This window comes from Euprymna scolopes, chromosome 1 (genome assembly GCF_053919585.1).
Source record: "Euprymna scolopes isolate OS-2025 chromosome 1, ASM5391958v1, whole genome shotgun sequence".
NCBI classification, from domain to species: domain Eukaryota; kingdom Metazoa; phylum Mollusca; class Cephalopoda; order Sepiida; family Sepiolidae; genus Euprymna; species Euprymna scolopes.
The window spans coordinates 136,153,739-136,178,773 of NC_136482.1; the positions used below are offsets into that span (position 1 = coordinate 136,153,739).

At 34.5% G+C, this 25,035-nt stretch overlaps 1 protein-coding gene across 5 annotated transcripts in view; it reads right to left on the reverse strand.

The window, feature by feature from the left end:
* LOC145280019 (homeobox protein cut-like 1) overlaps positions 1–25,035 on the reverse strand; it is a 971,332-nt gene that overhangs the window by 742,180 nt on the left and 204,117 nt on the right. For all 5 annotated transcript variants that reach the window (XM_080131683.1, XM_080131692.1, XM_080131675.1 and 2 more), the window contains exon 2: positions 4,231–4,341. In XM_080131683.1, the coding sequence (XP_079987809.1) occupies positions 4,231–4,341 (111 nt within the window). The remainder of the gene's footprint in view (positions 1–4,230; positions 4,342–25,035) is intronic.

Genomic DNA, 25,035 nt, shown 5'->3' on the forward strand with positions numbered 1-25,035 from the left:
AATGAAGGCATAATCTACATGGGTCGTCTAGGTCCCTACACATGGTAGCTTGTCTTATTATTTTCCATTCGACTACCGGTGAATGTCCGCTTTCCTTGAGTTCCCAGTATTTATTTGCTAGCGTTGTTTTCATACAGTGTTTTTTTATTGTTGAATGTACTTTTCTGGTCATAATATCGAGTTTTGAAATCTAAGGATGTCATACCTACGTAATATTTCTTATTATTTGGGTTTTCTTTCGCAAATATTGTGGCCTGGTAAACTACGCTTTTGGTTAGACATTTATTTTGAAGTGGGCAAAGTGTGCAGTGTCTACAGTTGCATTTATCTTGTTCGTTATTAGTATTTTTATTTCTAGTATGGTTGTTCTTGCCCGGGGTTGGTTTAGTATTATTATTATTATCATTTCTGCTAGTATTAGTTTTATTTTTGTCATGGTGTCTACTTTTTTATTGTTTATTTTGTTGTTGTTTACATTGTTTTATTTAATATTTTGTTATTATGTGCTTTAATTATCATCTCTAAATTTTAGCAACAGCTGTAGGATAACTTTAAGGTATTTTTATTGAAAATTTTGTGTAAGGGGTTGGTTGCGGGAAAATGTTTTTCAATAAGATCTAGAAATTTCTTGCCAAGTTTTGTTTTTAACATTTGATTGTATGGGGCCGTATACCAAATTATAGTTCTTTTTCTTCTATTTTTAATTTTATTATAGTTATTGATGTTTTGTTGCTTATAGTTGATATCGATATTTTTGTATCCACTATTTTTTAGGGCTGTTTCATAGATATTGGTTGACCTGTTAAATGCATTTTCATCGCTTGAGTTATTACTAAGTCTACTTACGATCGAGTTAGGAATCTGTTTTATAATTGATAGTGGGTGATTGGACTTAGGGTTTACGTATATTGAAGTAGCGTTATCTTTAAGTAGGGTTCATATGTGTTTTTATCTAAATTTAACGTGACATCCAGGAAGTTTGTTATTTTTATGTTAGCTGATACGTCTGCTTTTAGGCCTAATTTTCTCATTGCCTTGTGTATGATTTTCTTAAGGTTATCTCCCTTGACTTTGTTGGAGTTTTTTATTATAGCTAGTTCGTCATCTCTATATAGGCCAATATCCGTAGTATCAAATATGCTTGTGAGGGTATATAGAATGAATAATCTTACAAGATCTGATGCCTCTGTAGAAGCCCTGGCACCCATCGCCAAATCAAACGAATTTGTCATTTTAGTTTTTATCCATTGGTTATTGTTATTTATTAGAACTGATTTTCTACATTTCAAAAAAGACAGACAACCACAAAATTCATGCATAAGCCTGAAGTATCCTAGAGTGGATGAAACGCGGAATATTCAGTGTAGCTTAATCACCATATATTTTTTTATAACTTACTATATATATATATATATATATATATATATATATATATATATATATAAATAAATAAATATATATATATACACATACATACATATATATATACATACATATATACACATACATACAAAGATACACATACATACATATATACACATATACATATATATACATACATATATACACATATACATATATATATACACATACATACATATACATATATATACACATACATACATATACATACATACATATATATATATATACATACATACATATATAAATGTACATATATACATATAGGCACTGATCAATCAGGACATACAGGCGGATGTACTGAAGGGCAATCCAGTTAAGATAAGGGAGGCCTTGGATTTTGCACAAAATAGGGACCGGATGTGGAGCCAGATAAGGAGCTCGAGGTTGTGGGATGAGGCCAAGGAGGGTCACCCGACGATCAGGAAACCCAAGCTTAAACAAGACACAAAGACTCCATTTCCATGAAAACCAGGCGTCAGGGAAGATTGGGAGAAGAAGGCTGATCCTAACCAACTAGAGTGGGATCTTAGACACGGCACTGCTTGATCGGGACATACAGGCGAACATGCTGGGAGGATGGGACTGATGTGCTTTTGATGTGATTATGAGGAGCATAGGGCGGTGATGTGCCCAAACTAATTGGGAGGGAAACCATGGGACTTGAACCCCTATGGTAGGAAGTGTCACCAGCATGGGCATGAGGCCAAATGGTACACTGATGCGGGAGATTGCCGATTGGGGATCAGTAGGTACACCAGCACGGTGCCATCATCCACCCGAGAGTAAAACTCAAGGGAACGTGCTCAAGACTCCAAGGAAGGGAGGTCAGGTGACCCGAGTGCAGACCACTCCAAAAATGGTTTTGGGAAACGCCAATAGGTTGCCCAAGGTATGAGGGGACAGGCGACCATGGGATGCAAAGACCTCTGTAGTGTTGGTCGTATGGGCAGCCCGATCATATGGCCAGGGTTTGCCATAAGTGTGTTGCTGGCATTGTGGAGAGATGGGCCATTGGTGGAGAGAGTGTCCCCGAAGGAAGCTTGTCTCTCCGAGAGAAGAGGAGAGATTCTGCTCATAAACAGGCCATCAGCGGAGAGGCCACCGGCTGCCTGGTGGTCACCTGGTGAGGAGCAGTTCCTACCAGCCCCAGCCCAGGGATGGACACAAGAAAAGAGATGGCTTAGAGTCCATTAGATGCTGAGAGAAAGGAGAAACTTTACCTTGCCTGTAGAAGTGGGGGGCATAGAGTTGATGGCCCTAGTGGACACAGGTGCCTCTGTATTGTTGTTGATTGCAAAAGCGTACTGTCGGTCTGGTGGACGTGAAATTGACCCAGCGAAAAATGCCAATTTGCGGTTGGAGGGGATGACCCATCTTCCCTTGTGAATGAGGGCTTTATAGAGTAGAGCAAGAACAAGAGCATCGTTGAGAGAGAAGACAAGAAGGAGGACACTGATGAGTGAGGTAAGTAGAAGGAGGGTATTGCATGGATAGGCAGGAAGAAAAGGGGTATTTTTAAGTGATTTGTTGAGTAAGGCAAAGAGAAAGAGGGCATTGTAGAGTGAAGGAACAGAAGGGTATTATTGAGCAAAGTGGAGGAGGGCCTGAGTGAGGCAAGAAAAAAAGGTCATTGTTGAGTGAAGCATAGAAAAGAAGGTCATTGTTGAATGAGGCCAGGAGAAGTAGGATATTATGTAGATAGGCAAAAAGAAGAAGGATATTTTTGAGTGGGGCTTAGAGAAGGAGGACATTGTTAAGTGAGGCAAAGAGGAGGAGAGTATTGTTGTGTAGGGCAAGGAGAAGGAAGGTATTGTTGAGTGAGGCAAACAGAGTGAAAGCAATGTCGAGGGAATTAAACAGAGGAGAGTGTTGTTGAGGAAAGCGAATCTAGGGAATATGTTTAGGTAGTTAAATAGAGAGTGAGCCTTATTGTATAGAGATGAATATGGTGTCAGATATTATTTGTAGATGTGAAAGTGTTTTTTTTCAATTGCTCAAATGTCATGAATTTTTAAGTTTAATTTGATAAAAATACATATTAGATTTTACCAAATATATTTAGGAGACATGCTAATCAAAAAAAAAAAAAAGAAATGATTACTCACAACATTTCTATTTACAGTAGTCCTTTTTATCAACACAGATAAAATGCAAACTGACAATCTCTGTGTGTTTCTGAATTTTTGAGATGAGGATTGGTTATTCGTATTATTTAGATTTTTCGGACTCAGTGGTTAGAGTATTTGGAAAAATAAATTGTAAATGTGATATTCTCCTGAATTCAATTTTTAGAGAAGGAAACCGAAAAATACAATTGCTAATTACTTAGGACCTCAATCTAGTTATGGCTAATGGAATGATAGTATGCTACTCCCATGAAGTAAATAAAGAAATTCCGTCCAAATTCCCAAGTTCAACAAGAAGATCTGAAGAAAATTGGTCGAAACGTTATGAAAATGACACTTAATATCAGAACAGTAGTCCAAAAAATCCAAATAATCTGGGTGTCAAATCTTAATCCAGAAACACTTTTACTTATGGACATTGACAACCTTCACAAAGTTTCTCCCGTAAGCAACCAATATCCTTCTAGAAAAAATTATTAATAGAAAGATATCGGGGAAACGAACAAAATCATCATGTACGATGCTCAGAAAAAATAACAACAACACTGAGAAACAAATGTGAAAAAGAGCAATAGTACAAAAGCGAATTCACAAAAAAAAAAAAAAAAAAAAAACTTATTGTTAAAGAAACGTGGAAGTTTACTGAAATGCAAGATAGAAAATTGGAAAGGATATTTACCTCGGGAGTGTTTTTCTTGAAATCACGGCTCTGTTCTACTAGTCTCTTTCGTGATATGTCACTTTCGTCTTGTCTGTTAGCGAGGTCTGTGGCAGTTGTGTCAAGATGTTTCTGTAAAAATTGAAAAATGAAGACACTTCACGTTTTGAACTCAACAAACGATTGTATGTAATAATATGTTGATGAAAACTCATGACTTGTTTTTTGTTTTGTTTTTAAAAGATCTTTTCTTGAAATGATCTTGATTGAACTCACCAAAATCCAGTTAAATATAGTAACTTTCTTTTTGACCTAGCACATATAGGTTCATTCTCTAAACTCTACAAAGAATAATAAAAGCAATTGTTATCAATAGCAAAAAAGAAAAGAAAATCTTTATAGCTTTTTAAATCAATTGATAAGAGAATATTTTTTTTAATTTTTATTTATTCATGATTATTTGACATGAACTTTAAATTTACACAAGAATCAATTTTTTTACAGATGAGATAAAAATATTTGGTTTGAAGTTGAGATCAATTAATGTTTTTGTCTGACAAATCAATCAGGGCCAACAATATCAAAGTCAAACTCTATTGAACCATTGTGTTTATTTTATTTCCTGCTTTTTTCTTCTTTTTTCAATTAAGTTTTTGTTAGGAATTTGAAAGAATATTTATTCTGCTTTTCATTTTTAGTCTATTCTTTTTTTTTGTCTCAAACACTTAAGCATTTTGAAAATTCTGAATTTATGAAAGAGATGTCTATTTGATCTTTCATTTGAATCTTTTCGGAGATAAAAGGCAAAGGAAATCATTTTCTACATGTATTTTATTTTAAGTTTATTAATAAAATGAAAAGTTTTACCTTTTTTAAAGAAAATTACTATAATACTAATAATTGTAGAAACACTGGGCTGAAAAACTTAAAAAACAAAACAAAAACAAAACAAACAAAACAAAAACATGCAAAATTGGAATCAAAGTGAGGATTACACCATATGATGCACAACACTGATAAAAACAATTGAAGCATTAAGAAAAATCTTTGAGTAAAGAAACTAATGCACATAACCAGGAAACACTACCAAACTAAGTTGAAATAAAAACAGAATAAAAGATATGACAAAAAGCTTAAACAGATGGACGAGACAATTTGCTTTTCATTTTTTATTTTTAATTACATTTTCGCCCCAAAGAAGGCACAGTGCCACTTTGATGAAAGGTGCTGCTATCAAGGACATAAGTTGCAGGGATACTATGTAGGGAGTTGAGTAGCAAGATGTCTGTTCACATTACACTTGAATTTCTGCATGTCATTACAGTTGGGGAAGCAGGAACACGGAAGGGAATTCCAGTCTAGCAATCTGGGGAAGAAACTATTAGAGTAGAAGGTTTTCTTACATCTTTACATATTGCTACTGTGTAGGGGTAGGACTTTGCTGCTTGTCGGGTTTGTTTAGGGCTATTTCAACTATTACCACTGCATCATCGGCGTTCCCAAGTGGGCTGTGAGCATTAGTTACACAGTCATCAGGAACTGTGGTCAGAAACAGATCTAGAAGTGATGTGTGTTGTTCTTGCTGGTCTGGGAAATGGGTTGGAAACGTAACCATCTGTGATAGGGAATGAGATATAGAGAAGTTATATGTAGTCATACCAGCTGCGTCTGTGTGAGTAGAAAACCCAAGCCAGTTGCTGTGGTGGACATTGAAGTCATCAAACACATGCACTTGTGCGCTAGTGTCGAGGGAAAGTGCTGTATCTATGCTGTCAGAGACTTTGTTTATTAAGGTACAGTCCTGGGTCGAGGGAGAGCGGTAGAGAAAATAAAAATAGCTAATGTTATGGTGCATGTTAAGTCTAAAGCAAATAAAAGCTTGATTGACAATTCAAGTTTAGTTTCTCTAGTCAAGGGGAGGATGTTCCGAATATATACTCCAAGCCCGTGCAAATTTATATTAGGATTTGACATTTTTATATTAGAATATGCATATTTATAGAAGAATTTGCATACTTATATTAGATTATGACATTCTTATATAAGAATTTGCATATTTATATTAGACAATGACATTTTTATATTAGAATATGCACATTAATATTAGAATTTGACATTTTTATATTAGAATATGCACATTAATATTAGAATTTGACATTTTTATATTAGAATATGCATATTTATATTAGAATTTGATATTTTTATATTAGAATATGCATATTTATATTAGAATTAGCATATGAATATTAGAATTTTACATTTTTATATTAGAATATGCATATTTATATTAGAATATGCATATTTATATTAGAATTTTACATTTTTATATTAGAATATGCATATTTATATTAGAATTTTACATTTTTATATTAGAATATGCATATTTATATTAGAATTCTACATTTTTATATTAGAATATGCATCTTTGTTTTAGAATTTTACATTTATGTATTAGAATATGCATATTTATATTAGAATATGCATATTTATATTAGAATTTGATATTTTTATATTAGAATATGCATATTTATATTAGAATTAGCATATGAATATGAGAATTTTACATTTTTATATTAGAATATGCATATTTATATTAGAATTTTACATTTTTATATTAGAATATGCATATTTATATTAGAATATGCATATTTATATTAGAATTTTACATTTTTATATTAGAATATGCATATTTATATTAGAATTAGCATATGAATATTAGAATTTTACATTTTTATATTAGAATTTGATATTTTTATATTTGAATATGAATATTTGTATTAGAATTCTACATTTTTATGTTAGAATATGCATATTTATATTAGAATTTGACATTTTTATATTAGAATTAGCATATGAATATTAGAATTTTACATTTTTATATTAGAATATGCATATTTATATTAGATTTGCATATTTATATAAGAATTTGATATTTTTATATTAGAATATGTATATTTATATTGGAATTTGACATTTATATATTAGAATACACATATATATATTAGAATTAGCATATGAATATTAGAATTTTACATTTTTATATTAGAATATGCATATTTATATTAGAATTTGCATATTTATATTAGAATTTGACATTTTTATATTAGAATTTGACATTTTTATATTAGAATTTGCATATTTATATTAGAATTTGTCATTTTCATATTTGAATTTGCATATTTGTATTAGAATTTGAATATTTATATTAGTATTTTATATTTATGTATTAGAATATGCACATTTATATTAGAATTTTATATTTTAATATTAGAATTTTACATTTTAATATTAGAATTTTACATTTTAATATTAGAATTTTACATTTTTATATTAGAATATGCATATTTACATAAGAATTTGATATTTTAAATTAGAATATGCATATTTATATTGGAAAATGCATATTTATATAGGAATATGAATATTTATATTAGAATTTGACATTTTTATATTTGAATATGCATATTTATATTAGAATTTGACATATTTATATAAGAATATGCATATATATAAGAATTTAACATTTTTATATTAGAATTTACATTTCTCTTCTAAAATATGCATATTCATATTTGAATTTAACTTTTTTATATTAGAATATGGCTATTTATATTAGAATTTGCATATTTATATTAGAATTTGCATTTTTATATTAGAATTTGCATATTTATATGAGAATTTCACATTTCTATATTAGAATATGCATAATTGTTAGAATGTTACATTTTAATATTAGAATATGCATATTTGTATTAGAATTTTACATTTTATATTAGAATATCCATATATATATATTAGAATATGCATATTAAAATTTGATATTTTCATATTAGAATAGTCATATTTATATTAGAATTTGCATATTCATATTAGAATTTTACATTTTTATATTAGAATATGCATATTTATATTAGAATTTTACATTTCTATATTAGAATTTGATGTTTTTATATTAGAATATGCATATTTTTATTAGAATTTGATATTTTCATATTAGAATATGCATAATTATATTAGAATACCCATATTTATATTAGAATTTGACATTTTTATATTAGAATATGCATATTTATATTAGAATTCTACATTTTTATATTAGAATATGCATATTTGTATTAGAATTCTACATTTTTATATTAGAATATGCATATTCATATTAGAATTTTACATTTTTATATCAGAATTTGCATATTCATATTAGAATTTTACATTTCTATATTAGAATATGTATATTTGTATTAGAATTTTACATTTCTATATTAGAATATGCATATTTGTATTAGAATATGACATTTTCTTGCATTTATATGCTGGCAAAATATTTGATTAAACTCATCAACCTAAGCAAATAGCATCTTTTAGGTATTTGCTGTTTAATAGGAAGTAACAATGTTAATAATACTACAGCAGCAACCAACAACAAACGAATAGGTTCCAATGATAACACTACTAAATTTAACATGAAGCACCCTTTGTATCCGAATATCTTATACGGAGTAAAAATGTAAATTACAAATACTAAAGAGAATAAGTACTTGTAAAATCGAAAATTATTGGACATGAATCTATAAAATTTGTCATTCCGGATTAATGAGGGAGGGTAATATGCTAATATTATTACAACCATTATAACTACTACTATTAATAAAACCGAGTTTTAAAATATTATGTAAAATTCCAAATTTGGTGTAGAAAGCCATTGACCTATGTTGTAACAGTAAAAAAAGCCATTGACCTATGTTGTAACAGTAAAAAAGCCATTGACCTATGTTGTAACAGTAAAAATTCTATTAATACGATTGATATTACATCATGTTAACAACCACCTATAAACTCCAAACCTATTGGTTTAGAATTCCACCAAAATTAGCATCACGAGTAGTTGGGATGCCCGATGTAACAAAAGTAATGATAATTATTTTGATACCTAAATAAGGTTTTAGCAACCTTCCACAGAAGCTATACTAAAAGCTGTTATTTGGCTAATTGTTTGGTTAATTTTACTGAAAATAAATTCCAACAGACGGGTTCAAAATCTAAAAAAGAATTTAGTTAGAATTTAAAACAATACATAGATTATCTTTTTTTTCTTTGTTCAATCAAATAATTTAATGGATATCGCTTGTTATGATGAAAACTGATAAAACAATGTAAATTTGTTTTATTAAAGAAATTTATGAGCTGTTGTGACACAAGTATTAGTGTTAGCACAACTGCAATAGAAAAAGACGGTTTAGTAAACAAAACTACAAGGTGAATACAATAATTTAGCAATCGCTAGGTTGAGCTAACAAGTTTTGTAAGATCTTGTTCTAGTCATAGGAAATACAGACAATTTCCTTCGCTTTTGTAAGTCAGTGGTATGTTTTCGAAGAAGGGGGTGTCATTTAGATACTATACAATACAAGGTTTGAATGAGAAATGAATAATTTAAATATAATTACAAAGTGCAGGCATAACGTGTTATTAAAATTATTTTCAAAAACATTTGATAGTCAAGTGTTTTCCCTGATGTTTATTCATTTGCTAAAAAAGTTAATGAACACAAAAAATTTACGCTCGTCTAAAACAAGAAGCATAGCACAAAACCTCAATACATCAGAAGAAATTTTAATTTGTATCACAATTTCTCAGGAACCATCTTGCCATTTATTCTTTTGCTTTAAAAAATATGTGCAGAAGAAAGAGAAGAAGAAAAAAATTAGTAAACAGGAAGGAAGTGAATTTATGCTTTGGAAGACAATACAAAAACAACTGATGGTTTTTGCAGATTTTATATTTGGCAATGAGTCAAAACCATCATTTTTAAGTATACAAAAAAGACCAAAAAAAAAAAAAAAGGGAATAAAAGTTCATGTGGAAGGGAAGTAACTTAAATTGAAATTCAATCCTTCATGAATAAATAAATAAATAATCTTATTGTCATTATAATTGTTAATTTGGGAAACTAAGGTATTAAAAATAATTGTTTGTAATTCTGTGGTAGTAGTAGTAGTAGTAGTAGTAGTAGTAGTAGTAGTAGTAATAGTAGCAGTAGTAATAATAATAAAAAAGTTCTTTTTATTTAGATTCTCCTCTCCAAGCATCTTATTTGGATGCTGAGCATATATCAATAGAAAAGCTTTATCAGTTCAAAGTCAAAGAAAAGCGAAATGTAGATTCATGTACATGAAGTTACATCCCTTGAATCAAAGTTCACTACCTTGCGAAAATGGTAGTAAATAGTTCAAGTATAACGAAAATGCAATGGAATTGTAGTGATTTCTGTACAAAACATGCTAACAAATAGATCGCTAACACATAATGGTTTGGGGTTACATTTATGTATTAAATTTACTTTCTACCTCTGCAATGGTGCCATGAATATCTACCTTATTTGCATTTCGAAATGACTAAAAACAAAACAATAAAAAAAAAATGAACTTTTTATTTAATGCTAAAAAGTATGCAAATAGATTTGAAAGTCAGAGAAACCAGATAAAAGAAGAAACATGAAACTTTGGCATGATGTCAATGAAGAAATATCTTCTTGTTTTAATTCTAAGACTGGTATTATTATATAATAAAGTTAAACTCTGGAATTTTCCTATTACCCTTGAAAATGACTCACACTTGAATGGATAACTATTATTATCATTATTATTACCATTATTATTATTATTATCATCATATTGCTTAAGTATCCGTTTCACATGCTAGCATGCATTGGACGGTTTTTAGAAATTGACTTTTCAAGTAACCTATTTCTAATCAGGTCTAACTATTCTTTCCTTCAAATCTATTCTTATCACTTCTGCCTGCTCCTGCAAACTGGACCTACTACCACAACTGATCTACATCTATTAACTCAAGCATTCATCGATTCTTTAAACCTGGCCATACAATCAATTTCTTCTGTTCTGCACACATCTTCCTATATTGTACAGATTTAATTTTATCTAAGCTTGTCTTTAAGACTCACATTACACATTCGTCACACAAATCTCTAACCACACCTCTCTTGAGTCGGCACTTTTAATTCCAGTTGCAAGTATATCTAAACTGGAAACAATGGTAGAATAAGCGGAGAACACATCACGCCTCGCATTCCCATATAGTCACCCATCTGGTACTGGCTATGCTCATTGTTACTTAACTTTGGTGATTATGCGAGAACTGGTGGGTCAACGTGATTGCAGTGTATATATAGAGAGATTGTGAAACTTTTGCCACAATAATTTTACACATAGGCATCAGTTGGTATCCATAGTCTGACAAGACTGAATGAGCTGTTTTTGGGGGGGATTTTTTTACACATCATTCCTCTTCATGCAACGCATGTCTTCAACCCTCATTGGTCAGTTTTCATTTCTATAATTATCATAATGTGTACACACACTTGGTTAACGAATATCAATTTTGGATATTTTTTTTTTCTTACACATTTTTAATGTAATAATTATCCCTCTACCTGGAAACCTGTATAAAAAGAATAAACTTACTAGATTTTAGGTGTGTTTAAAAAAATAATTTAAAAAACCGTGTATATACATTTTGAATGCACAATTGCTGTATACACATACACTACATCCATTTAGTGAAATGGAATATCCTGTAGATTTGTTTAAAGTTGGACAGTTTATTTTCTCTTATCAAGTGCTTATCTGTCAATAATATAATATTCCCATCCTACTAATTTAAATTTATTTAATGATTTAGATGCGAGATCATTTCAGGAGGAGGAGGCCCAGTGTCAAACTTTTGGTATAAAAAACGTGAAAACTTCAGTTTTTAGTATATTATTACTTTGTATCATGCAGGTTAAGAGTTAAGAATATGTTCGAGCACAAAAAAACAAAACATTCATACATTGTATGAAGACTGTTCAAGTGGCATGATTTAAGTTTGATGTCTTAAAGATAATAAGATTAACCTGTTCAAAATGATACATATGTGATTCTAAACTCAAAACAATAGCTAGAAAAGAACATCAGTTGAATAGGATCCTTTTTTTTTTTTATTCATTTACCAATTGTGGTGAAACTTGCAAAGACTGGAGTGATGCTGATGTAGGTGTTCTTTTTTTTTGTTTGTTTGTTTGCTTTTTGAGATCCATCAGTTCAAATATGACAACAGAATACCGGTTTTGAAATCACTACTAACGTGTAAGCATCAAATATGAACGTGTTCAATATGGGTTAGAGATGAGGACTGCATTTGTGTAGTCAAGCAAATTACATTATTTTGACTATTTTTATTACTTGGATTCTTAAAACTACTGTTCTCATCTTGAGTGTTATTTTCACAACGTTTCAGTCAATGTAACATTTAACCTTCTTCCGGTGTACCTTGTCGAACTTGAGGAATCTTTTTGCCAAACTTAGGAATCTGCATGGAATTTCGAACAGAACCCTTTATTTAATCCGGGGAGGGAGGGGGGGATAGCATGCTCTCATTTCATCAGCCATGACTAGGTAGAAATCCTAAATAACTCCCAATTGTATTTTGAATGTCACTAGCACTTCAACCTTCCGAAGAATGTAATTTACAACTGAATTTTACTTTATCTACTATGCCATAGGTCCTTGCAAATTCAGAAACATTATTTGGAATTTGTGTGTGTGTGTGTGTGTGTGTGTGTGTGTGTGTGTGTGTGTAAATAATGACTAAATTCTACAAGTTGAATGACAAACTGCTGGGAAAATTCAAAATAAACAAGATAGCTGAAAGGACTTCCATGAAAAAAAAAAAACAATAACAAAAAAAATATTACATCTTAAAATCCCAAAGGTAAACGTTGAGAAAACATTGTAAAAAAAGTGACAAGAAAAACCTAATCAAAAAAGTCGAAAGTTGTTGAAAGTGGGTAGCTGATATGGCCGGGAGAGGGGGTCGAAAAAAGGGCGAAAGTAAGTAGTAAAGAGCTGAGAAGATTTTGATTTATGGGTAATATATGTTTTTGCAATTAGTGTGTTTGGAGAGAAAAGTCCAAATGCATGAAAAATTGTAACATCCTTGATTGAATAGACCAAGTGCTGCAGAATGAAATATGAAAAGCGTAATGATTAAAACATGACGACATTTTGGCTGGATTTCACTGAAGTGATGAATATTAAAGCAATTAAATCTCCCTGCTGAAGCAGAACTTTTTGCACAGACATTCCATTGATTCGGAGCCGGCTCTGCTAGGAATAGGCAGCTCTATATCATCCCTTCCCCTTCCACGATTATACACATTTTCTATCTCTCTTTCTATGTCTCTGTAGACTAGAAACAGACCAGCATTTCAAGACACACTGGGCAACTTCAAAAGATAAGAGTAGTATGAATGGCTACCATCATCAGTGTTCATGTCTGGAAGTAGGCCATGATGGTTGTGCATCTGATAATCATTGCTTCAACTAATTGCATCGTTGAGAAACTGGCTTTTGCTTCAAGAAAGGGTCAGGGAAGAGAGATGGGAAAGAAGATGCGCTCGCTATGAGATTTTGTTCATTATGAACGACAAACAGTATTTATGTTGAATGAACGAGATTTCATAGAGTGCATTTACTCTTTACTTTATCTTTTTAGTAACTTACACACACACACACACAGTTATAATGCTGTGTGTGTGTGTGTGTGTGTGTGTGTGTGTGTGTGTGTGTGTGTGTGTGTGTGGAGAGAGGGGAGAGGAACAAGGAACTGCAAAAAAAAAAAAAAAAAAAAAAAGAAATAGAAAAGAGTGCTGTTTTTGTTGTCCACCAAAGTATTTCCAGCGAAATAGCACAATGCAAAGATTATTAAACACCCAACCCCCATCTGATAAACGTACACGTGACTGTTTTTTTTTTCATTCTGATGTTTATGATTGAAGAAGGATGCAGAGGATGAGGAGGTGGGGGCAATTGGAATACAGTAAACATTAATGGGTGCCAGACAAACACTTACACAAAAGGAAAGATATATTATGCATACTGATTCAATACAAACCGTAAACAAAGTAAGACAAACTATTTTCATAAATATTTTAAATAAAAGAAACAAAAAAAAATACAAATAAATTAATAGATAGAGTCTCTTCCTGTTGAATCAAGCATTTGTTTTATATAAATACTTATATGTGCCACTTAATCAATTTCTTTCGAATGCATTTTATTTAGTAGAAACATTTTATTACTATTAGAAGCTTTCTAATGAGATGTAATAAACAGAAGTAAACGTTTTATTCTTTTTATGTTAGAATGAAATTAATACTTTTTAATCGTATTGTATTTGTACAGAGTTGTTAGTGAGTGTATAGAAAATTAATTCAGACATGATACATTGAAAATCTACAAATGTTTCAGAAAACTTATTATTTAAGTCTTTTACTTACTGGGCAATTGCGATAAGAATGTGGCCCTGTCATGTACAACATGACCGCATTTTGCATGAATTCAATTATTTTCATTTAGATATCCCTAGCACTACAAAGCATGGTAGAGTGAAAGAAACATGGTGGATGAGAAACGACATGACTACATGCAACTAAACTGCATGGAAAGAAGTTGTGAAATGTTATCTGTTGATGCACATCCTGAAATCTGGAACACTTGAAGCTCTAAATATAAAAATTGATGATGATCACAAGGTAAAAAGATTTTCACTGAAAGTTATAATGTCTAGTTTAAAAAAACAAAACAAAACATCTCTTTATAAAAAAAACATTAATCGGAACTTAAGTTGTCTCTCATTAGAACTAATAACCTTGGTTTGTCTATGAAATTAAACTTTTCACTATGAGTCATCAATCTATTATAGTTAATTCAATATAAGTGATTGCTGCTTTTCTGTGAAAGCCTAAGACAAAAGTTAAATTTTGGAAGTTTTTGTCCAATTCTGAAAGCAACATGTGCAGAGGAAAAGAAGAAATAAGATTAGGAAGAGTTACTGTCTTTAAGAGTATATCAGAAAAAATTGACCACATCCTGTCTGCTCATCCCTCGGCTAACATTCACATTTGCGGTGACTTCAATGTCCATAATGTGGAATGGCTAAGCCACTCAAATAAGACTGATGAGGAGGGGAGGTTCTGTCATGATTTTGCCATTGCCTATAACCTCACTCAGATTGTTCGCGAGCCCACCCGTGTGCCCGATAGTACCTGTCAGTTCGCAAGCCTCCTAGACCTTTTTCTATCCACTTCCCCTGAGCTATGCTCATGTTCCGTTCTATCTCCTCTGGGATCCTCCGACCACTGCGTCGTATCAGTTAAGATAAAAATGAAATATAATAAATCTACAGATGTACCTCTCCACCATACTGTATACCGATACTCTATGGCGGACTGGGATGGCTTCCGCACATTCATATCTGATCTCCCTCTCCATTCCATGTTTAAAAAGGATGTGTTCTCTATAGTATCAGATCTGACTGAATTGTTATTTGTAGGCATAGGCCAATTCATACCATCCAAAAAATTCCAACAAAAACCTAACAGCCAGCCATGGTTCTCTCCCGAATGTGCTGCTGCCATCGCACACAGAAATCACTTTTTCCATAGCTACCAACGTAATAGATCCACTGAAACTAAAGCTGCTTTCAGAACCGCCAGCAACCACTGTAAAAGAGTAATAAAAAATGCAAGAGAACTATATGCGCAATCTGTTAAGTCCAAAGTAGCTGAGCAGCGGCTTGGTTCCCACCAGTTTTGGCAAATAGCAAATAGGATCCTGAACAGAAACGTGCTCTCTATCCCAACCATTATCAATGGACCAGAGGTCATCTCGACAGCATCCGACAAGGCCAAACTATTTGCCAAAAACTTTGCGGCAAATTCTACCCTGTGTGACGAAGGCCATCAACTCCCCATATTCCCTCCTATAACAGACAACACGCTATGCAACATACAAATATCTGTGCGTGAGGTCGCCAAGCTAATCAAGAACTTTGACTCCAGTAAAGCAACTGGTCCCGACGGTATTCCAATTATAGTGTTAAAAAAATTACAACCAGAACTTGCCCCCATACTTTCCAAACTGTTTAAGCATTACCTTAAGGAGAAGTGCTTTCCAACACCCTGGAAAACCTCATCAGTATGCCCTGTATTTAAGAAATCAGGTGAAAAGTCATCTCCCTCTCAGTACAGACCAATAAGTCTCCTGCGTGTCATGAGTAAGTTGCTGGAATCCACAATAAATAGAGAAGTAGTCAACCACCTCAGCAGAAATAACCTTCTTAGCGACACGCAATATGGTTTCCGCTCTGCTAGATCTACAGCAGATGTACTAACGGTTCTATCTCATAGGATTAGCGAATCTCTCGACAAAGGCTTCATTTGTAGGGCAATTACTCTCGACATATCAAAGGCCTTCGATAAGGTTTGGCATAAAGGCCTACTACACAAGATTTCCAGCTACGTATAACTGGAAATGTTTTCTCTATGATTAAGTCATTTCTCTCAGATAGGCTCATAAGAGTAGTTGTTGATGGGCAGAAATCAGAGGCCCACAGTATTAATGCTGGAGTCCCTCAGGGGTCCATACTGGGCCCAACTCTCTTCCTGATCTACATCAATGATCTCCCAAAACACATACTAAAATCTTTCGTTGACATCTACGCTGATGACACGACCATCTATGGCAACACATCAAAGGCCGTAAATGATGATGTTCTCTCTGATTCTCTCTCCTCTGATCTTGAGCGCGTGGTACAGTGGGGAAAGAGGTGGCTGGTTACCTTTTATGTATTTAAGACCAAGTTCCTATCTCTACATCATAAACGCTCTGATCCCCATCTGGCATCAACTGAAATGGATGGCTCTCATCTAAGGGAGGCCCCAGGATTTGATAAGCTCCTGGGTTTGACCTTTACACCTGATCTTAAATGGAAAATGGAACACATGCATCAAGTCTGTGGCCAAGGTCGCTGGGAAAATGGTGGGATCTTTCTACCGCTCCAGAAGATATCTCACTAATGATGCAATTCTCTATCTATATAAGAGCCAAGTACGTCCAAAGATGGAGTACTGCTGCCACATCTGGGCGGGGGCTGCAAAAAACAGCCTATCCTGCCTTGACAGAGTACAAAATAGACTCCGTGGCTTAGTGGGGGATGCCCTTTTCTCTACCCTGCAACCTATTTCCCACAGAAGAGACGTAGCGAGCCTCTCATTGTTCTATCTTTATTTCCATGGCAGGTGCTAGTCTGAGCTCCATTCTCTGGTCCCCCCAATCAATCTTGTTCAAAAACCACCCGACTAGCTGAAACAACCGTCAATAATTTTCCCCACTCCCTATCTATGCCTAAATCAAAACGTAGATACCATGAACAAAGCTTCTTTCTTAGAACTGCACGCCTGTGGAACTCTGTTCTGCTTGCCTGTTTCCCTCCCGACTTCAACCTGGATGTCTTCAAGTCCAACACAAACAAATTCCTGATGAACCGCCACCCCCCAAGTAATGACACCTTACCCATTCTCCAATACTATTGCCACACTATCCCTTTGATTACTGTACACACAATAACCCTTATCCCTGAGTGGCCATTGGGCCTTGATAAGTGGTGAACTCCATGTAAAAAAAAAAAAAAAAAGGAAGAAGGTCAGAATAAGACTCGGTTTGCGCATCAAAATTAGAAAAATACTGAAAGATTTAAAAAAATGAATGATTGTTAGAAGATAATTTCCTATTTAGGTCAGAAGTATCGATAAATTAAAATGATTTCTGGAATATAGAGGAAAAAAAAAAGAATCTATGGATAAATTTAAAGTTTGTGTAAAATTAGAATAAAAAAAAAAAAAATCAATTTTCTTATTTTCTTATCTTAAACATCAAATGTGTTCAGCAACTTTTTTACAATTATAGAAATTGCAAAAAAAAAATATATATTTTGATAATATTTATAATTTGACCAATGCATTCATTAAACTTTGAATTGGACTTTTCATGAAATGAACAAAAAAATGACTGAACTTCAATCTCTGGTTCACTCCTGTAAAACATGCATGGCAAGAACTCATCACACTACCACAACAGAAAAGAATTTCCTTTGTTTCTCTGTGTGTCTAGTGTCAGCCAAAATTTCTATGAATAATTTCTTTCCAAGAACTTCCCACCTGAGGGACACATTATTGCGGGGCTGCTCCCCTGTCCTTTGAGTCTCTGGAGGGGTATAGGCCATCTACAACTTTTTGTAGATGTTTTTTACAGGGTGAGGGTGTTGGCCCCACACCCAACCTTCCCAGAAGGTACATACAGCCCCTAGCCTTCCCAAATGGTCAGCCATCTGGTACTGGCCAGGCTCAACATTGCTTAACTTCGGTCATCTGGCAAGAACCGGTGTGTCAACATGATTGTGCCATACAACTGCTCCACTGTGGACTACAATAAATATAATGTTAGCAAACTTCAAATCTAATGCCAACAAATACTTGTCATGAGTCGTCTCCATAAGTAATCAAATTTGTCGACACCTCCCTTCAAGAGCTGAAAAAAACAAACGTCATCATCTCCCCTGACTGAGATATACTAGCGACTATGGACCATTTGTGAATTTGGTATTCCCAGGATAGTCCTTCCTTCAGAGGAAGCCAGTTCAATCTGCCTAGAATGTGCTACTTCGATACTCATCCCAAAGTTATATTCTCTTCTTTTTTTTTATGATCTTAACCCTGGGTGGATGCCCAATTATGACTATCCTAGTCACCGGATAATTAATTATGTCGACTGGGCAACCAGGTCTGCCAACCGTTGGTACATCGCGTCACCCAGTGAGTCCTCGTCAAGGCGTTGGAGGACTCTTCTCGGTTGCACGGTCCTCAAGGCCTGTTCTTCTTGATCGTCTAGTTGGTCGTCCTGTTGACTGGGTGTTCGTTGACGGGAACGGGGTCACAAGTGGCAAGTAAAAGAAATAAAGTTACATGGAACAACAGCACATCAGCAAAAAAACTCCGGAGGTTGGTTGATATGTAATGTATTTAGGAAATTCATAAATGATTATCTACAGACGTATGTACAATTGAAGATTAAATGGAAGCAAGCAATTAGATTTGTGAATGAGCTTCTTGTTGTTGAAATATTCGGTCGGAGTCGCGGACCGTTGTAATTATCGTTAAGGTGTTCTGGCTGGTCTCTTCCTAGGTCCTCTGAATTCTATTAAGTTGCAAATTGAGCTCTCTGGCGACCAGCAAGGGGGAGAGAGAAGTTGGGTGGCTGGATTCCTCTACCGAGACCTTTTTCTCTGTCTCTCCAAAGACCTATCTCTGTCTTCTCTCTTCTTCTATCTCCTTCTATCTGATTAAATCGAGTTTTACAGATCTTATATAGTAAAACCCTTGAATAATGACGACGCCTACGTTCGTCTTCAACCAATCAAATTGATTGATAACAATCCACCTGATTCCTTCTCATTGGTCAATTTGGCCTGTGGCAGGTATTATTTTTCCGCCCCCAATTTCCAAAATCAAATTGACTCCTCCCCAACTTGCCTGACCCCGCCTTCTCGATAACGGGTTTTTCCATATTATCAACTGATAATCAGAGGAAATATTATTTTTTAGCTTGTAATAGATCACCAGCTTTCATCTATTTAAAAATATCTGTTTGATCTTCTTTCCCCTTTGAATTATTTGTTTTGTAAAAACATCCGTGTGATTTTTAAAAGAAATATTCTTTACATGTCAGAATTCCCCTTAGCGCCCAAAACAATTTGCCAAAAGACATTTTTAGATAATTCATATTGAAAAACAATTCATGTCGAACCTTGGGCTGACGTCATTAATTCTTTTATTAGGCCTGATCTGTTTCGTGTGTGTGTGTGTTTCTCAGATCAAAAATGATCCGACATTTCACCTGTCAAACAACACATTTCAAGCCGACTGACATTTCCAATCTCTGTTTCGGAATATTTTGTGTTGGCTCGTTTAGTTCAAACGCGAGCGTATTTTGGTTAAAAAATGTTTTAAGTAATCTTTCACTTTGAAGTTTAGCATGCGATTTCTATTTTTATCCCCCACCCGTATGGTATCTCAACAAGATTTTGACACATAAAAATATTAACTAAAAAAAAATTTTTTTTTTTTTTGTAATCGGTGTTCGCCTGGAATTGAATATTACATTCAACACAAAAAAACGTCACATCGACCCTACTGATCTGATGTGGCCCCTCTTTGGTGTTACAGCGGAACAATGTTTTAAAGGCGGGCAGTTCTTGGGAAAAAAAAGCTTTGTTCATGGAATCTGCATTTAGAGTTAGGCACAGTAGGGGAAATCATGTATAGTGATTGTAGCTAGTCGAGTGACTTTTATAAAAGTTTGGCAAAAAGGGGAGCCATAAATTAGAGTTCAGTCGAACACTTGCCATGAAAATAGCAATAGAGCAGAGACAGGTTTGCAACGTCTTTTCTGTGCTGCAGGGAAGAGGAAAGGCCATCACCTACTAGGTTTTGAAGCCGGTTTTGAACTCTATCAAGACAGGATAAGATGTGTCATACAGCTCCTGCCCAGATGTGGCAACAGTACTCCATTTTAAGCTGTACCTGGCTCTTATACAGATTGAGAATTGCATCGGCAGTGAAATACTTACTGGAGCAGTAAAGTGATCCAAACATTTTTCCAACAATTTTTGCAACAGATTTGATGTACAGTGACGCCAAAAAGAACGTCTGTACAATGGCAAATTGTTATTTAAACGTAACTTTAAAACATAATTGCAACACAAATACAAGAACACAATAAACTAGTTAATATCTAGTAGCATAGCCTTTTGTCAAAAGTTCTTCCAGATTTGAAATTTTATCATTGTGTAGCTGTTGCTTGATGTAATGTCATACGTTTTTAATAGGATTGGGGTCTGGAGATCGTGCAGGTCAATTCAAACGGAATATCATGCTCTTACATTGTCAGCTGTGTGAATGAGAGTATTATCCTGCATGAAGATGGGATTATGATTCAAATTCTGACTAAAGTAGGATAGAAAATGCTGTCAACATATTAATGTACTTGGTCAGATTAATTTGACCTTGCAAGCGAGCTATAGACCCTGAACTATTGGCATTAATAACGCCCCACACCAACACTGAACCTCCACTACCTTGCAGCGTTGAAACTCCACCTAGGATTAAATTCTTCACTCTACTTTCGATGGACGTACTATCTACTATCACTGCCTAGACTATTGAAGTTGCTTTCGACGCTAAAAAGTCATTTTCAACCAATATGACGAGTCATGATCTTCATTGCATCCTACAAGTCCAGACAGAAATCATTTGCTTGCGTCATGCAACATAGCCTCCCAAATTAAATTCCTTCAATCTGTTCTTAAATGTAGAAAGAGAACACTTTTAACAAGATTACATTGTTGTTGGATTTGGGGAGCTGTTTCAAATTTGTTTCTAAGGCTGTGGATCTTGATAGCATTGTCTTCCCTGTAAGAAGTAACTCTAGGAAAACCAGATTTAGGAACTGCCAGTATTTTGGTGCTTTTCTACAGTCATTTGTACCATTTCCTCATAATCTGCAGCCAATTTCTTGATTGGATAAAACAAAAAGGTGGAGATTAATGAGCTCCTGACGATCACTAAGAGAAAGTTGAGGCATATGGACTGAATGTTACGTTGTATAACCTGGAACAACAACAATTATGATTAGAGATGCTTTGTGGCTGCGGAGTTTCTTTTTGCCTTCTTGATTTGAAGTTATTTTTTTTAAATTGACGTGAACACTAGAATATTTAAATTAAAAGTCAAATATGAACAAGTAAAATTATAGAGGAATAAAAGGCGAATCAAATGAAATATAGGTTGTTTAAACAGTTACATTCAATTTAGCTTAAATTTGCAGTTTTTGAAAAAAATGACAGGTGTGGATATATCAGGAGCTTATAAGAGAACACTAATCCTGTGTGATATTACAGTTAGTACATCAGCTGTAGATCTCACAGAATGGAAACCATATTACATATCACTGAGCAGGTTATTTTTGCTGAGGTGGTTGACCACTTCTATTTATTACAGATTCCAGGAACTCATGATGCACAGGAGACTGATTGATTTGTACTGAGAGGGAGATGTAGAATTGTAAATACTGCGCAGATTGAAGTTTTCTAGGGTGTTAGGAAGCATTTCTTCTTAAGGCAACGTTTGAACAGCTTTATTAGTATGAAAAGTTAGGTGGAAGTTTTTTGAGTACTATGACTGGAATACCATCAGACCCTGTTACTATACTACAATCATGGGTTTTGATAAGCTTAGTAACATCAAGTACAGAAATTTTTTGCATAGAGTGTTTTTAGTCACAGGAGGGAATACAGGGGAAGGGTAAAATATGCTGCAAAGATTTTGGCAAAGAGTTTTACTTAATCAGATGCTGACGAGATCACCTCAGCTCTATTGATGATGAGGATAGAGGACACACTCCTGTTTGCTATTTGCTGGTGGGAGCCAAACCGCTGCTCAACTACTTTAAACTTGACAGCATACGAATCTCTTACATTCTTTATTACTCTTTTACAATGGTTGCTGGCAGTCCTAAACGTGGCTTTAGTTTCACAACATCTATTACATTGGAAGCAATGGAAATAATGATTTCTGTGAGCAATGGCAATGACACGTTCTGGGGTGAACCATTGTTGGCTATTGGACTTTTGCTGGAATTTGTTAGATGGTAAGAAATGGTCTATACTGACATTTAACCATTCACTCAGGTCTGATACTATAAAAGACACATCTTTTTAAAAATGAAGTGTAGAGGTAGATCTGATATGAATGTTTGAAAGTCATCCCAGTCAGCCATAGAGTATTGATATGCAGTATGATGAAGAGGTACATCCTAGGGTTTATTACATTTTGTTTTTATCTTAATTGAGACAACAGAGTGATCGAAGGTATCAATGCAGATAAAACAGAGGATGAGACAATAAGACACAATAATACACGAGGTGCCTTAAATAAGTTTTCAGACTTTTCGTATTGGAACTTTTATTGAAAATACACACATGAAACTCTAGTCTCCTTCGAAGTAATCTCCTCCAGATGCAATGTACTTATTGTACTGTTCCAACTGTGCTTTCATTAGGGAAGAGAGAATGTAAAAAAGAAAAAAAAAGAAAAAAAAAGAATGTAAATATGCATATATTACACATGGCAGCATGGTCCTGAATAAGTTTGTTCACACAATCCCAAACACCTCCGATAATTCGGCATGACACAATCCTGAATGATACTGTCGACTCAACACAACACGATGTGAATAACACCATCAAATTGCCATGCCACAATCTTGACAACACTGTCGATCAACACGACACGACACGATCCTGAAAGCAGAACAATCTTTTTCAACTGCCCCCAAACAACTTATTGGCTTGTTTTTTATAGCTGTTGGGTGAAGCTCAATCATCACTGTGGGTAGGATGGATGTAACTCATTGGTAGACTTTTGATTTGCAATCGAAAGGTTCCATGTTTGCTTTTCACCACAAATAGGCTCGACTCATACATTGGCACACAATTCTTGTGCACTTCCGCGCATGCTTGTTACACTCCTTCCTGATCTCGAGATCATGCTAATGACAATGTTGGGCAGGCCACTTTCTCCTGGTACTTTACTTTAATGGTACAGGCTCAGGAACTTCTTCAGTGGTGCCTTTGTCTATCGCATCATTAAACTCTTTCTGCTCTGGATTCTTGCATCATCTTCATCTGATTGTTTGTATAGCAGTGGGGCTTTGTCATCTGATGTGGTAATTTCCTCACTGATTATGCAATTATGTCGGCAAGATGGGTGCACATCGTTTATGTGGTGTGGTGTTCCATCAACTGAAATTCCTGTGCTGAACTGCGTTGTACAGCTTCTCCATCCTACATCCAAACCGCATCTCCTTCCTTGCATGGAATAGCAACTGTAGTGTCGGGGACCATGACTTCATCGATACCCTTGACATGGATCCTATAAGTGTAAAGCACATTTGCAGGTGCCGTCATGGCTGTCTTGTCATCTTTAGGTGTGATGTTGTGCCAGTGCACTGCCTCTAAGATCAAGCACCTTGTTCTTACCACAATGCGCTTTGTGTAATGGGACCTCTTGATTATTCTGTTTCTGGAAGGTATATGGGTGCATTAAAGTCGAATGTGCATGCCCCACATCTGTGCAAACTCGGCAAATATCTTTCCGCAAAACATCACGCCATTATCCGTAAGCAATTCGATTGATGACCCCCTTTCACAAAATATACTCTCCAACTGCATAATGATGCTATCAGTATCCTGTCGTGCAACTACCTCCAAATGGCAAAACGGCTAGGGCCACAGTCTATCAACGTCACGTACAACTGAGTGCAAAAATGGGTTATATCCATAGCAACCCTGCTCCAGGTTTCCTGGACGTCAAGCCTTCCTTCTAATTGGGGCTGGATCTATAGACTGGCATTCTTTGCAATTCCCAACCACCACCCGCATTTCAGTTTCAGTAATTGGTTGTCATACTGGGATGTCCACTAGACCGATGAATTGTCTGTATCTGAGACACATATTTTCTGCAGCAATGCTTAGTTCCTACTGTCACCATTCCCTCAATATTTGTAAGCAAACATCAATGTTGGCCGTATGTACGTCCACATATTCATTTAGCTCCCGATAATCCATAACGGGCTGCACTTTCTGTTTGTTCTCCTGCACAACAGCTATGAGGGGGATTAAACCTTTTGGAGGGCCAAGATTATCCTCAGGATATGGCAGCAGCTAGCCACTATTGATCCACATCTACAATTCACGGTCCTATTCCTCATGAATTGGCATTGGGTTGCATAGTCTCCAAGTCTATTTCTCAACGTAAATGGAGGTTGGTCACCAGCCCATTTCCATGATATGGTTCACTTCAAAGTATTCTGG